Here is a 13,681-nt window from a genome sequence, read left to right as displayed (position 1 = left end):
CCGTTGTGTGAGCGATTTCATTGGAAACCATTAATTTTACCATACATGTAATTCTCTGGAAAGATATGATGTGGACCCCTGCTTATGCATGCACAGTAGGCCCATTCAGATGTAAATAATGTGTTTTATCATTGCTGCCAGTTAGTAAGTCGTGTCGTTTTTTGCAAGGAAATGCAACTGGAGTCAATTACTGTTAATCTGAGGAGGAGGGTGGGGGAGCCTTAGATACCAGTTCAGTTATCGCTACTTTTGAAAAATCCATGGCCCAAAATGCAATAGGTTTTTCCACTGGATAGTTCATACAGTGGTGTTATGCTGTGATGGTGGCTTTTATCTTTGTACCAGTGGGAGGAAGCTGGAATGTAGCTGTATCCAATGCCTAATGTGAATACCTGCCAAATCCACATCCTCCCACAGACATGCATACACTTACAAAGCTACCCGTGCAGTATATGATTTGTTAAATGCAGCTATGTGAGGGTTTTGGCAGATAATGGCGATGGCAGTTATTGGTGACGCTAAAGGTGTCATCTTTCCCAGCTTACAGTAATTCTAAAAGGGTTTGAGTGACTAGTGTCTTTACTTTCACTTTTTTTCAGTTTCTTTTTAAACATTTACACTTTGAAATAAATACACTTTATACATTGGCTCTTCTGTGGGAAACCTGTCAGCAAAAACATTGTTTATACTTCTCAGCAGAAAAGACTGCATGCTTTAATGCTTGGGTGTTCGATGGCACGAGATTTATCTGACTCTCTCTCTTTCTCTCATGGGTATTGTCTTTCAGGTCGGGATCAGGAGATAGAGTGTGGTCCCCAACCGTTAGTGACGATGGCAAGACAAGCCCTTACATGGAGCCTGACTCACAGGTAACCACTGTTTAATCTGGATTTACCAAAGTACAAGTAACAAGTTTTTTTTTTTTTTTTTTTTTTTTTTTTACATTCACACCCACTGATCTGCTTGAATTTCTCATGTTGCCAACACAGAGTTTCAGTGCTCGGATTTTGGTCAAGCCTTGCCTAAAAGAATAGTCTTAAAGTTACTCACCAGACCACAAATGAGATAAAAATATTATGAGACAAAAAAGGTTTCTTTAACTGATAATCTTAGAGTTACTTAACAAAGGAACATGTGGCTCTGCTGGATGTTGTAATGATGCTATAGAACCTATAGAACATCAGTTTGGCATAGCGGACGTGTCTTAATACTACAATACCCACAAGCCTTAGCCTGCATTGCTATGGAGAAGAAGCCAGTCAGAGTGGTAGCAAATTCCAAAATGTGTGAACACATTTGTGAATAAAACTCAGTTCCATCTTTGCTGTATTAATCCAAAATTGGCCCAGAATCCAAAAGTAAATTGAATCAAGCTGCAGATGCTAATCCGTTTTTTCAACACTGTAAACTTTAGCTTCCATCCGCAGCTCCACTAGCAATGCACCTGGCAGAATCTTAAGATTGTGATTGGATGATTCTTGCAGAAATGCACTTTAAGAGTTGTAGTTAACTTTCCCCCCAAAGGTATTACCTTTGGCTTGTTACTGTATTTAAAAAAAAAAACTAAACTCAATTATTAATATTTTGTACTCATGAGTCAACCTGGAGAGTTTTGTGTCCATCCAAGCCATGGAAGTGCTCCAACTTGAAGGTAACATTGTACGTGGGAAAATGAATGGGACTTTTACTTCCAAAACCAGGGGCACCTGAAATACTGCTCCCACCTCAGAAATCGATAGGCTACGATCTTAAATGCTTTAGGTAATAATATTTTGGAAGAAAAAGTGCTGATAGACGATATTAAGTGTCCATAGTCCATGTGACTATAAACAAGTTCCTTTAGAGGTGCAGTAGGTAAGACTTATAAAACTAACTTTCTGTCATATTTGCTTCATGTTCGAGTAGAACTACATGAAGCAGGTAATTAAAAAAAAAATTCTGGCTACTCTGGCCTGTAGTGCGATTTGCAAAAATCCACAGCTCCCTGTTCAGATGCAACAATCAGGACAGGGGGGTGTCTAACTGCATGTCAATTGCTGTATCTGCTCATGCACACGCATTCATTCTCCCTTGTGGGGGGAGGGGCTTAGTAGACCGTTTCTGGCTTTAGCAGAAAGGGGGGAGGGACTGAGAAGTTGTCGATGTTCAAATGTTTTGGCTAAGTCCTGGATCTTCGCAATTCTACCTACAGCACCTTTAAAGACCTATAAAACCCAATCATATCATTCTGTGTTAAATAACTCTGGATGAGATGTCAGCTTCAGCAAATTCTTGGCTTTAAATCTAGGTTTTTGATTTACTATAGCTATACATTTAATGTTGTAGACAAGCACTTCTACCAGCAAGGTGGCTGGTGGTGGTGACTCAGCAGCACATTTCTCTGGTCTGATTAATTTAAACTTAATTTGTACTTTGAAATCTACTGCTGGATTAGGGTCCTTTGCTACCTACCGCATTAGCCACAAGAGAGGATAATTCACATCTGGGGCCATAACTTAAAAGTACAGTTCTCTGGGTGTTAGACCCAAGTCTTCTCACTCTGTTTATGTCATAAACAGAAACCATGGAAACAGACACAACATGTGATCCGTAACTTGCATGTACACCATCATTCACATGGTAATAAATGAGATAATGCATCCCACTGTTCACTGGAATGGTTTTGAAATAGTATCTTGATTGTTCTCCAAGCGTACGAGCTGCCAATCGGACATTCAAGGCGTGATGAACTCTAGCAGATGATCTTTTCCAAGTTTTCCAGTGCTGGCAAGCCAGCAGGTTTCTGAGCACAAAGAGAATAGGAGGTGTGTGTGTGTGTGTGTGTGTGTGTGTGTGTGTGTGTGTGTGTGTGTGTGTGTGTGTGTGTGTGTGTGTGTGTGTGTGTGTGTGTGTGTGTGTGTGTGTGTGTGTGTGTGTGTGTGTGTGTGTGTGTGTGTGTGTGTGTGTGTGTGTGTGTGCACATTTGCTGTGAGTATGAAGACTATGCGACTGAAACAGACAGACAAAGAGCATATTGTGGATCAGACATGTGAGTGTCCATTTGTCAAGTATTGTGTTGGGGTAGTTGTGAAGTCAGGACTGATCTGTGTCCCTCAGCCCTCGCTGTGTCAGGGTTTCCTGTTCTAAGAAAAAGGGTAGAACAGACACACAAAGAGCCGGAGTGAAATATATCTGTCGACCCATCAATGGGAGTTGTTGATACCTTACGGCGTATTGTATACGCAATACAGTATTGTATTGTATTCAGTGGCAGAGGCAAAAGTGAAAGAGGCTTTTGCGTATGTAATTCATCTGGGTTTTTTGTGGTCGTGGGATCAGAATTATAATCAAATGATTTATCTCTCTGACATTAAGGATACCAGCAGCTTCCCAAGGGACATTTAATCTATGTCCAAAAATGTTAAAAAAAAAGTGATGAGCAGAAGATATTAGCGTGATATGACGTATACGAGTTGAACAGCCTCTAAGCAAGCCTTCCATGTCCAGCAAATGGGCAGAACTCTGCTGCAACAGTCTTCATCTCACAGTCTCAGCACCACCTCGGGTCTTGCTTTGATTAACATAAGGAAATACCAAACCTGAGTGAGAGAGGAACCGTCAGCAACAACTGTTTATACAAACACAGACATGCATGACAGGGGCGCTTCGCGTGTGGGTAATACGAGAGGAGCAAATCTGTCTCTCTCATGCTCTTTTCTCTCAAAGTCTCCCCTTTTCCCCTTACTGTATCTCTGTAACATCTTATCCAGTCCTTCCTCTCTCCCTTACTGAAGTCTAAAAATGTTCCCTGGCGTCTCTTTTAATGAAGCGAACCTGGACGGCTGGAAACCGCCAAGTCAGGGCCACTTTATCGTCACGCTCAGGTGGATCCTTCTGAGCATGAAAAGAGGAAACATCCGCTCCCTGGGGTCAAGTAAAAGACCAAGGCTCTCTCTTTCTTTGTCTATTCTGACACATAATGCCAATTGTTCCTCAATGGAAACAATATATGCACCGGGGACTCTCTCACACCATTTGAGCCACATCCAAACTGAGCTATGTGATACTGTTGGCCCACAGTTATTTCAATTATGAGCCAGTTTGGACAGCATGAGCAAAAATTAACTGAATCAAATCGCTGGATGAGGATGACAGAACCATTTTTGATTGTGCCTGCGGCTATGACCTGCGACATTAGGACTCTTGCTGAAGCAGTACACTTTGGCTAGCAGAGTGAAAACTGAGGCATACCAGGACAATTCAGCTTATGTATAAAGAAAACAATTCCTCTGGAAATGGCCGCACATTTTTTTTCTGGCCTACACATGCATTCATTGGTGTTTTTACTCTGCAGAGTGACTCCATTAACTTAGAATATTGCATTTTTTTCCCCTGCACAAATGCTTCTACTTGAGTCCAAAAAAAACCCAGCTCCCAAACAGTTACGCCCCCCCCATGACGCCATTCTTCAGGATATTCTTTATATATCCCTTCTTATTCATGGCCTCTTCACCAACTGGCTACGTTGGGAAATTCCAGTCTTGCTTGTGGGATTTAGCTACTGAGCAGGAAGTGACACATGGAAGCTATGAGGTGTTTCTTTTCACCTTGGGAACACGGGAGACTCTCATAAAAGTCGATGAGGAAATGCTGTATTGTTGGATATAAGCAAGTGTATGACTCGATACTGTGGATGTTACAGTTTTTGCAGCGGCTTTTGGGGTGTGTGTTTATTTATTTTTTTATTAGTCTGGGGAATTCATTCAAACTGTATGATGTATTTTCCAAAGAACTGTCTTCATGTCTTTGGGAAGACTGTACACAGACGACCGGATGTCACACACAACTTCCTGAAATAGAAATAATTTGATAACAACGGGTGGCCGGGATGAAATAATCTTGAGGTGTCATACAGTAAGTAAAACAGCAAGTGCATTTGTATGTTCGACAACCAAATTTAACTTCAGCTCCTCCGTGTAGTTCTGGGAAGACAAATGAGTTATAATCAGATGCTTCGCACAGCTTCCAAATTTCATGCAAATAATAGGGTGACCTTGAGAGAGAGAGAGAAGATGTCAAGGCGATATCAGTCAAACCCCTCATTGGAGACTGCAATGAATGAGCTACTGTACTGCATTGGTCCTGCCCACCTTTGGAAGCAGAAAAAAATAATCCCCCTTGCATATACTGATTACTATATTTGGGAAACCTGTGACAAAAGCCTGCAGTTGAACATCTGTGACATTTCTGCTCAATCACAATCACCTTTTTATTTTCATCAGAAGCCTGTCCGTCTTGCCATGATGTGTGCACTTATTTGCATTTGAACAGTGATGTGACGCTCATGTTTTCAGAATAGCACGCCAGCAGGGTCATTCCAAAGCTGCATCACTCCCTTTACTGTGAGAGGTTTTTCATGACCTGGCCTCATCTGAGACAGATTGTTTATCTTATATTTTCATCAGCAGTCTTAAAGTGTTAGCGGTCAAATAAGCAAATTATCACTTCAAGATGGAAACTACATCAGGTTCTGCGAGACGTCCTTCGATGAAATAATGTCTAGTGGCTTCAGCCTACATACTGCTGAAACATAATCTAATGCAAAAACAACTTCAAAACCTCATCACATATCTTAAATCTGAACCTTTTTCCAATGAGAAAGACAGAAAGAAAGTGAAATGCCTGTCTGCCTTGTAAATGGATATCTCATTGTACATCTGCCGGTACTACTTTTGGAACAGTTTATGCAGAAGCAAAGCAATACGACCAGTTACTGACATTTCAGGTTTTCAAAATTCCTTCCCTTAAATTAGACAGTGGCAGCTTTAAGTAGGTGGGAATGGCCTATTGGTCGATGTTAAAGCCAAACAGTATTTTTTTGGCAAATAATATCAGCATGCCATTCTTGGCGGCTACCCTATTATTAAAGTGATAGCTATTGTGGCTGAGCACTATGGCCTTGTGGAAAGAATGAGGCCTCACAATGCGGAAGCTGAGAGGTCTGGATCACACGTCACCGAGGCTTCCAGGAGCTGGCAGCTGAAGGCAAGTTCTCCAAGCTAACATTAATAGGAGCTGACAGATGGAGTCCTTGCATGACTTAGAGACTGTAATTCTTTCACTGCTTGGAATTGAATTTTACTTTAGACAAAAAATGTGTGCATGATACAAATTTGTTTTATCAATGGAATAAGGCAGTTGATTTTCAATATCTACCATTTGCCTTCTAAAAACACAAGATAGGAATAAGTTGAAAACTTGACAGAGTTCAACAGTTGTACACTTAATTTGTCAAAGATGCATATTTACGCCGAGGAATGATGAATTCGTACAAAAACTGGATAAACATTAACACCATAAAGACCCTGAATATAAAACAATATGGTGCCATTTAAGAGTTCAGAGTTTTCTGATATGTTGCCAAAATATGTTTATTGGATTCACTGCTACGTAATCCCTAGGGAATCTTGGACCAGTTTAGCGTTGCTGGGAAGTCTTTTGAGCAGCTCCACATTCATTCACACAGCAGGCCTTTTAGATCACAGACCTCTGACCCCATTTATTTGGTTGTTTGTGTTCACTAATCAGCCAGTAATCCACAGAAATGTCCAAATCAGTCTTTGGGTTTTCCTAATGGAGCCCTCCCTGCTACGGTTGGCTGTCAGTGTGCTGGGGCGTGGATGGGGTCATTGAGAGCACTCTCTGCTGGGGTAAGAGACAGAGACACTGCAGCCGTCCAGGCTCATTCAGATTTGGTACGTCCTTCTCAGAGAGAGAATGTCCAACATGGATGAAGTTATTGTAGCTTATTTGCTGTGTTGCACCATCCACTTTTATTCAACCCTCCTCTGCAATTATTATGAGGCAGGTGTCAAAGCTACACATATGTCTTTTGAATAAACTGTGTGAAATTATTGGCCTTAGCAACCACACTAATTGTTTTCTTTTACCTGAAACATTCTGGCTATATTATAATGCTGTAAATGTGACTTGGCATGGTCGGTATGTAAGTAAAGGTTCTGATTGATAAAATGCATTTTGTTTTAAATTGATTCTAATGCTACATCCATCTTCCCTAGAGCATTTCTTCCCTCTCAGACAGGCTTATGGCCAGAAGCCCTAAAAACTCTACTATTTTCCGGTCTTTCTTCTCCCCCCCCCCCACACACACACCCCCCCACCTCAGCTCTCTGCTACCTCCTCTCTAGCCCGTCTGTCTTCCTCCCAGAGAGGCACCCAGGGCTAGGCCCAGGGAGCCATAAAGGGCTGGTTTGTGTTTGGTTAGTGGTGCAGAGCGCCATGTGAAAAGCTTAATTTCGAAGGTCCAGGGGGATTAAACCATGCAGGAGGCAGGAGAAAAGAAGGAGGCTGTGTGTGTGTGTGTGTGTGTGTGTGTTTTGTCATGAATTTGTATATGTGTGTCTGGTAAGGAAGACAGGCTGAGGTCTTGGCCCTCAGTTAAAGACTGCAAGAAAGCATATGATTTCAATTAAGGTCCTCCACCTTTTTCTCCTCCACCCCTCCTCCTCTCGTCTGTCTACCCCTCCCTGACCAAACTGTGGTTGCGGACTGAGGTACCAGAGCTGAAACTGCAGTCTTCTCCCATTCAAGCCCTTATTAATCACGGTAACTTTTAGTCAGGTTGATGAATGAAAGAGCTGCATGCTAAAGCAAACTTTCTTTTTTCTGTCTTTCTTTGTGTCTTTATTTCCTTATTTGGCATCCTGTCCTTCTTGAGCCATTAGCCATGCTTGGTTACCTTTGTAAAACAGGTCACTGAAATCAGATGGCAGCCTGAAGTTATGTGCATATAAGTAGACAATGCTGGTTCTCATAAATAGTTACTGAGTTTGGATCTCTTCTCTCGTCTTTTTTCCCCCTTTGAAGTTTTTCTTTCTCCGAGCCAGGAGGAATGCAGGCCAGATTTTGAAGAAAATGAAAGAGTAGCCATGCTCAAGAGAGAGAAATTAGGAAATAGATGATCTCACAGATGGCCTTTTTCAACAATCTTGTTATGTTGAGTTTCTGTTTGAGATAAAACTGATGCTGCTCATATTAACTTTAAACTGTTTTGACTACATTGGGAAAACAAGATAATGTTGCCAGGGGAATTAGGATGATAAGGCAATCCCCAGATTAACTGTCACTTTAAAACAAAACCTCTATTAAACCTAAACGTAGTCCCGACGTGAAAAGGTAGAATGAATCTTTTTAATGAGACAGTTGGCTTACAGCTGATTCTTTTCGTAATAAAAGGAAACCAAGCCACCATACCTCCAGAGCAACTTGAAAGCACTTACAGGTCCTGAATGTTACCAAACTGGCATTTTTATAAGGCCAGCACCAGATGTGCTGCCTTATAAATCTGCCATCCACTCAAAGCAAATATCTTTGCAACAGGCATGTGAGGCCAGAGAGGAAAGAGTGTTATGAAAAAGAAAGACAAAAGGAATAGTTGGGGAGGGGGAGTTCATTTAAGCTGAAACAGAAGGAGTCACAGTCAGGAGTGTGAGGGTGAAAATGGGTAAACATGTACTTGCTGCTGACAACAGGGAAATATACTTAAACAAGAGTTTTTTAAGGGCTACATTGGCCTTCCAGGTATGCACACACATAACTCTTCTCCTCTGGTTTCTCCCTTTTTTCCTGTTAAATAGTTTTTTTCTGTACAGTAAATCTGAATCAAGGGCATAAGGATAGGGGGGTTATGAGTTGCCTAGATTGTCAAGCACATCTGTCAAATTTATGATTTGGGGCTATGTAAATAAAATAGATTTGATATCTTCTGTAGGACAATTTCCCCTCCAGTCAATAAAGCAAGACAGGAATTTTTTTTTTTTTTTTCTTCTAGTCCTTATATCACCATAAATGTTAGCATGTGATTACCTGTCCTCCTTTGCATTTTATGTTTGTACAGATTAGGAGTTATATATGTAATGTCTTTACTGTCATGTCTCTGCAGGAGCATGTAACATTATACACTCTCAGGGATTTTCTCCACTTGCCTCCTTTATTCTCTGAACACAGACATGAATAAGCTTGCCTGACAGTCATACAGTTATTGTACAGATTGTTATCTGCAGATTTAGCCCTTGTCTAAATATGACAAATGAATAATGGGTTCTTATTAAAACTAAAAACATGTGTTGCAACAGTGATTTGTTCTGAAGATCCTCACCCTTCCAGCTCTGGGTACAGTCTCAGGAAATGAAAGACGTAAGATGAATCGAGCTATGAAATAAAAGAGAGCTAGGTTCAAAAGGGCACTTTAAAGAAAGCAGGCGGCAAAACATTAAAATTCATCCATTACCTTTTCCTGTTCAAATGCATTCAGAAATGTTCTTTTAAAGGAAGGGTGGAGAGGGTTCGGGCAGTAGAGAGGTACAGAAAGTAGTGAGATAAAAAAGTGTATGTCCCAGGCCCAAACAAACTATGCGTCTAATCCAGCACCAGGGCCCCATCTTCAGTTGACCTTTCACTCTACCGTAGTGTGGACAGAAAGAGGGACACATTATCAGTACTATATCAATATTATTAATCACGATTTTAATCTCCTGAGAAGCATTTTGCTACTGCCGGATCTACAGGAAGTTTTGAAATGCTAAATCAGGAAATGCTCAGTAATATCAACCCTATAAAAATGGATCTGGGGCATCAGTGATTTTATCAAATGTCATTATTCCTTCCATATTCACAAAACATGGTTGAGGTTGAAGGGAAGAGGTTGAGGGAACCTTTGATTAAAATCACATGAGGTCCACCATCTGTGCAAATAGGGCTAAAGATAACGAGTAGGAGCTGGTTTGGCTTGTTTGGCCCTGCGGTGAGCACCAGGCTTCAGAGTGTCTGGTTTAGTTGGAGAGGGAGCCACAGAGAGCTGGGTGTTTCTGACATCCTGCCCAAACAGGGTTTGGCTCTGGGAGAGAAGCTGCATTGAGCTCTGACTCCCCTGCCTGCTTCTCCGAACTTTAACCATGAATGGCTATCTGCTAGCATTATGTTCAGAGGGTTTCTGGATACATCCATCTTCACTGTCCGAGGTTTTGGGGGAGAGTAGGAAGAGGTGGTTTTAAATTTCTCGAAAGCCATCTGTCTTAACTACAGGAGGGGGTACAATGATAGAGCCGCTTTACCAATTTGTGGGCTTGTTGGTGTAGAGGAGAGGAGGACTAAAAAAGGGCTGTTTACAGAATGTGTGTGTGTGTGTGTGTGTGTGTGTGTGTGTGTGTGTGTGTGTGTGTGTGTGTGTGTGTGTGTGTGTGTGTGTGTGTGTGTGTGTGTGTGTGTGTGTGTGTGTGTGTGTGTCTTAGGTGGGGGCCGAGGACAGGATGACATCCAGCAGACCCATCTGTTGAAATGACAGGGGTCCAGTCTGGAGAAGCTGTGAACCTCTACCTCCTGTGGCTGAGGCACTTTAAACTATCCCAAAACTCACACAGTCCCACACACTGTGTGGCTCATAGTTACAACAGTCTGACTGTATCCCATCCTACTGCATTGCTTAACTTGTAAACAAGTCACTTTGTTTCAGCTATAATGTTTATAGTCTGAAGTTATGATAATGTGCAACCCTCTTTAGTCTTTCAAAACTGCTGGCTATCTGTTAAATGCAAAGCATTTCTAGAGGTGGTGACATCATTGCAAGCAGTGCAATAAAACTTTTATCTGTAAAGTTCAGTCTCTGAGACAGACGAGCCAGGCTGGCAGTAAGCGTTATCGCTGAAGTGTGCTGATAGCTGTGGTAAACACTGAGAGGCTCAGTGATGTCACTGTGGAGTGTGTGCAAAGGCATGAAAAGGGCGTCGACCTCAGCATAAACACACTGAGTGTAGGTGTCTGTGCATCTGTCCTGCATTTAGTCCAAAAGATTCTTGCAAACAGCTCCAGCAGAGCATATATGTGGAAAGAGTGTAGAAAGTCTGCTACAGCATGTCAAAACTAATAATAACTTAATCTTCTACAGTATCTCAGCTCTGTCAGCTTTTATAAACTCCTCAATCCATAGAAGAAGCAGCCAGGAAAAAAAAAAACATTTTCAAAAAGAAATATTTACACCACACAAGTTAATTTGTTTTGACAGAAACATCTGCAGGAAATATAATGCAAGCTCCTTCTCAATAAGCATTGCTATTTAAGAGGGAAAAGCAGAAACAAAGTGGGAAAAGCTTTTTTTCCTTCATCTTCACCGCTGCAAAGCCTCATTTAGGAACAACCACTCGTTTCGCCTTTGAAGAATTATGGTTTTCTACTCAGGGCACCACTGGGCTTGTTTTCTCTTTTTACTCTCATTTCCTGAACGAAAACATAATGGTGCATACTGTAATGGGTCCATTTCCATTTTTTTCTTCCTCCTTACATTATTAATTATTTCTCTGATGTAACATGCCCATTCTCTTTTACCATTGTATCCATGTTTGCCTGGCTTTACAGATTTTCCAGACTATTAACAATTAATATCTTGTTGTTTTCTGTGTGTTTTTAATGTGTGTTTTTTTTGTTTTTTTTTGTTTGTAGAATTTCCGTCCTATCACCAGCGGATATGGCGGTTCCAGTCGCAAACCTTCGTATACCCCTGAACCCCAGTACCCGCAGTCTCCCCAGTACCCGCAGTCTCCCCAGTACCCGCAGTCTCCCCAGTACCCGCAGGCTCCCCAGTACCCGCAGGCTCCCCAGTACCCACAGGCTCTTCAGTCCCCACAGGCATCCCAGCCCACTCACCTGAATAACGGACACTCCAGACCCAACAACGGCCACAGCTATGGATACGGGAACGGAACCGGGCACGCTCAGTACAACAACCCAGCAGGACTTTATCATAATGGCAGCAATGGAGACAGATCTCTGCCAAGCAAGATGGGAGGCCTTAGCATCAGCGCCACACATAGGTGAGGTGATCAAAGTGTGTGCAGCAATGGAGTACAGAGAGAGTAAAATATAAACGGCACAATTTACAGTTTTGACAGGATTAGTAGATTAGTAGTTTATATTTACTGTAGAAAATGTGTGTTCAACCTGATTTATTAAAAAACGCCATTGGATTGCATTTAAAAATAGTACCAAATTACAGGTGAAAATTTACAAAATACAATTTGGCTTGTTTTCTGGGCTTGTTTTATGACGATTTTCTGAGCTGTCAACATCACAAGAAGATCTCATTTACTGTGGTGACCACTGTCATATTAAAGAAACCCCAACTTTACAATTAGTAACTTTTAAAACCTCTTCATATTTTCGTCTGTGAAAATCTGTAAAAATGGAAGGAAGGAAAGGAAATGATTCACCTTTCCATTGTTAAAGCATCACAGTAAGTAAGATTGTATGTAAAAATGACAGTATATTTGGATACTTCACAGATGCATGTGTTTATGTGCTGACTCCCCTTACAGATGTAAACACAGACACGTACAGTAGACACACTTGTCTCTTGACACATGTGCACAGATGGCCATGTTGATTGGAGAACCAATTTGTTGTGGTGCATCCCCTCGAGCGGGTAATACACGTGTGTGTTTAGTCTTCCAGTTAACATCCTCTCCAGCACTCCCAGAGTTCCCCAGTACCCCCCCACACACACACACACACACACAGTTAAACACCATTTTAACACAGCTCAATGCCCACTGTCAGTCACTCTCCCTAATTCCTTCATTACACAATTTCTCCATACTCTCCTGTCTTTCTTTCTTCCTGTCTCTTACTCAGCCTCACTTTCACCAGCTCAGGCTTTCTCTCTCACAGACACTCACACAAAAACAGACGCACAGACATACACACACACACACACACACACACACATACACTCAGACTGCGGTGAAGCGCTTCCTTTAGTCGCCTGGAAGAGAGTCTGGAGACAAACATGCAGTAAAGTGTGTCAGGATTTGAACACATCTGTCAGCAGCCCTGCTCATCTCCCAGCGGTTTGAATGAATGTATCAAATGAACGGGATCCATCCTGTTTGCTTTGGGAATAACTTGATGGATGAATGAACATGCAGATCCATAACACAAAGCAATGTTATAATGATTAAGACATCATGCCTGTGGAATCACATGTAGAGTCTAATGTATACACCTCTGTTTTCTCCTGAGTGCGTCCATTTCTGCTGTCTCAGTTTGTCAAGTTTTAATTTTTTTTTCTTCCTTTGGTGGTCTGGCAACTGTCATCTGTTCTTTCATCTTATTTGTTTAAGCTACTTCAGCTCCTTTTCATTCCTCCCTTGGTCAAACAAAATCAATTTAGGACAGCCCCTGACAAAAGACAAAAACACAGTGGCCATATTTGATACCAAAAAAAGGACAAAACCAAAATTACCACAATATTGGCACATTTACTTGTATTCAGAACATTAGCTCCTTCGTTGCCCTGACTGATGATTAAAATAAAATTGATGTTTTTGTCATCTGTCACCTAATCCTTATTAAATTACATTTCAGTAGAATAATACTGTATCTGCCCTCCCCTTGTCTCCTTTAGCCCGGAGCCTCCCACACAATCCCCTACAGGCCGTAACGGTTTCGACCCCCAGTCAGACGTCTACAAGATGCTGCAGGACTACGAGGAGCCCGTCTCTGCACCCAAACAGTCCGGCTCCTTCAAATACCTCCAGGGAATCCTGGAGGCTGAGGATGGAGGTAGGAATAAATGTTTAAATGTGTGGAGAGCGAAAAAAAGCATGTGCACTGCAACCTACATTTTTAGAGT

The 13,681-nt window shown here is 41.7% G+C and overlaps 1 protein-coding gene across 1 annotated transcript in view; it reads left to right on the top strand.

Annotated features, from left to right (window-relative positions):
- The window catches only part of pdlim4 (PDZ and LIM domain 4), a 50,580-nt gene that overhangs the window by 23,417 nt on the left and 13,482 nt on the right, over positions 1 to 13,681 (top strand). The window contains exons 3-5 of the mRNA XM_039777342.1: positions 788 to 869; positions 11,494 to 11,864; positions 13,454 to 13,611. Coding sequence (XP_039633276.1) covers positions 788 to 869; positions 11,494 to 11,864; positions 13,454 to 13,611 — 611 coding nt within the window. The remainder of the gene's footprint in view (positions 1 to 787; positions 870 to 11,493; positions 11,865 to 13,453; positions 13,612 to 13,681) is intronic.

Source organism: Perca fluviatilis, chromosome 16, assembly GCF_010015445.1.
Source record: "Perca fluviatilis chromosome 16, GENO_Pfluv_1.0, whole genome shotgun sequence".
NCBI lineage: Eukaryota > Metazoa > Chordata > Actinopteri > Perciformes > Percidae > Perca > Perca fluviatilis.
The sequence above is the reverse complement of the archived record's forward strand: the minus strand, read 5'-3'. Positions and strand labels throughout refer to the sequence as shown.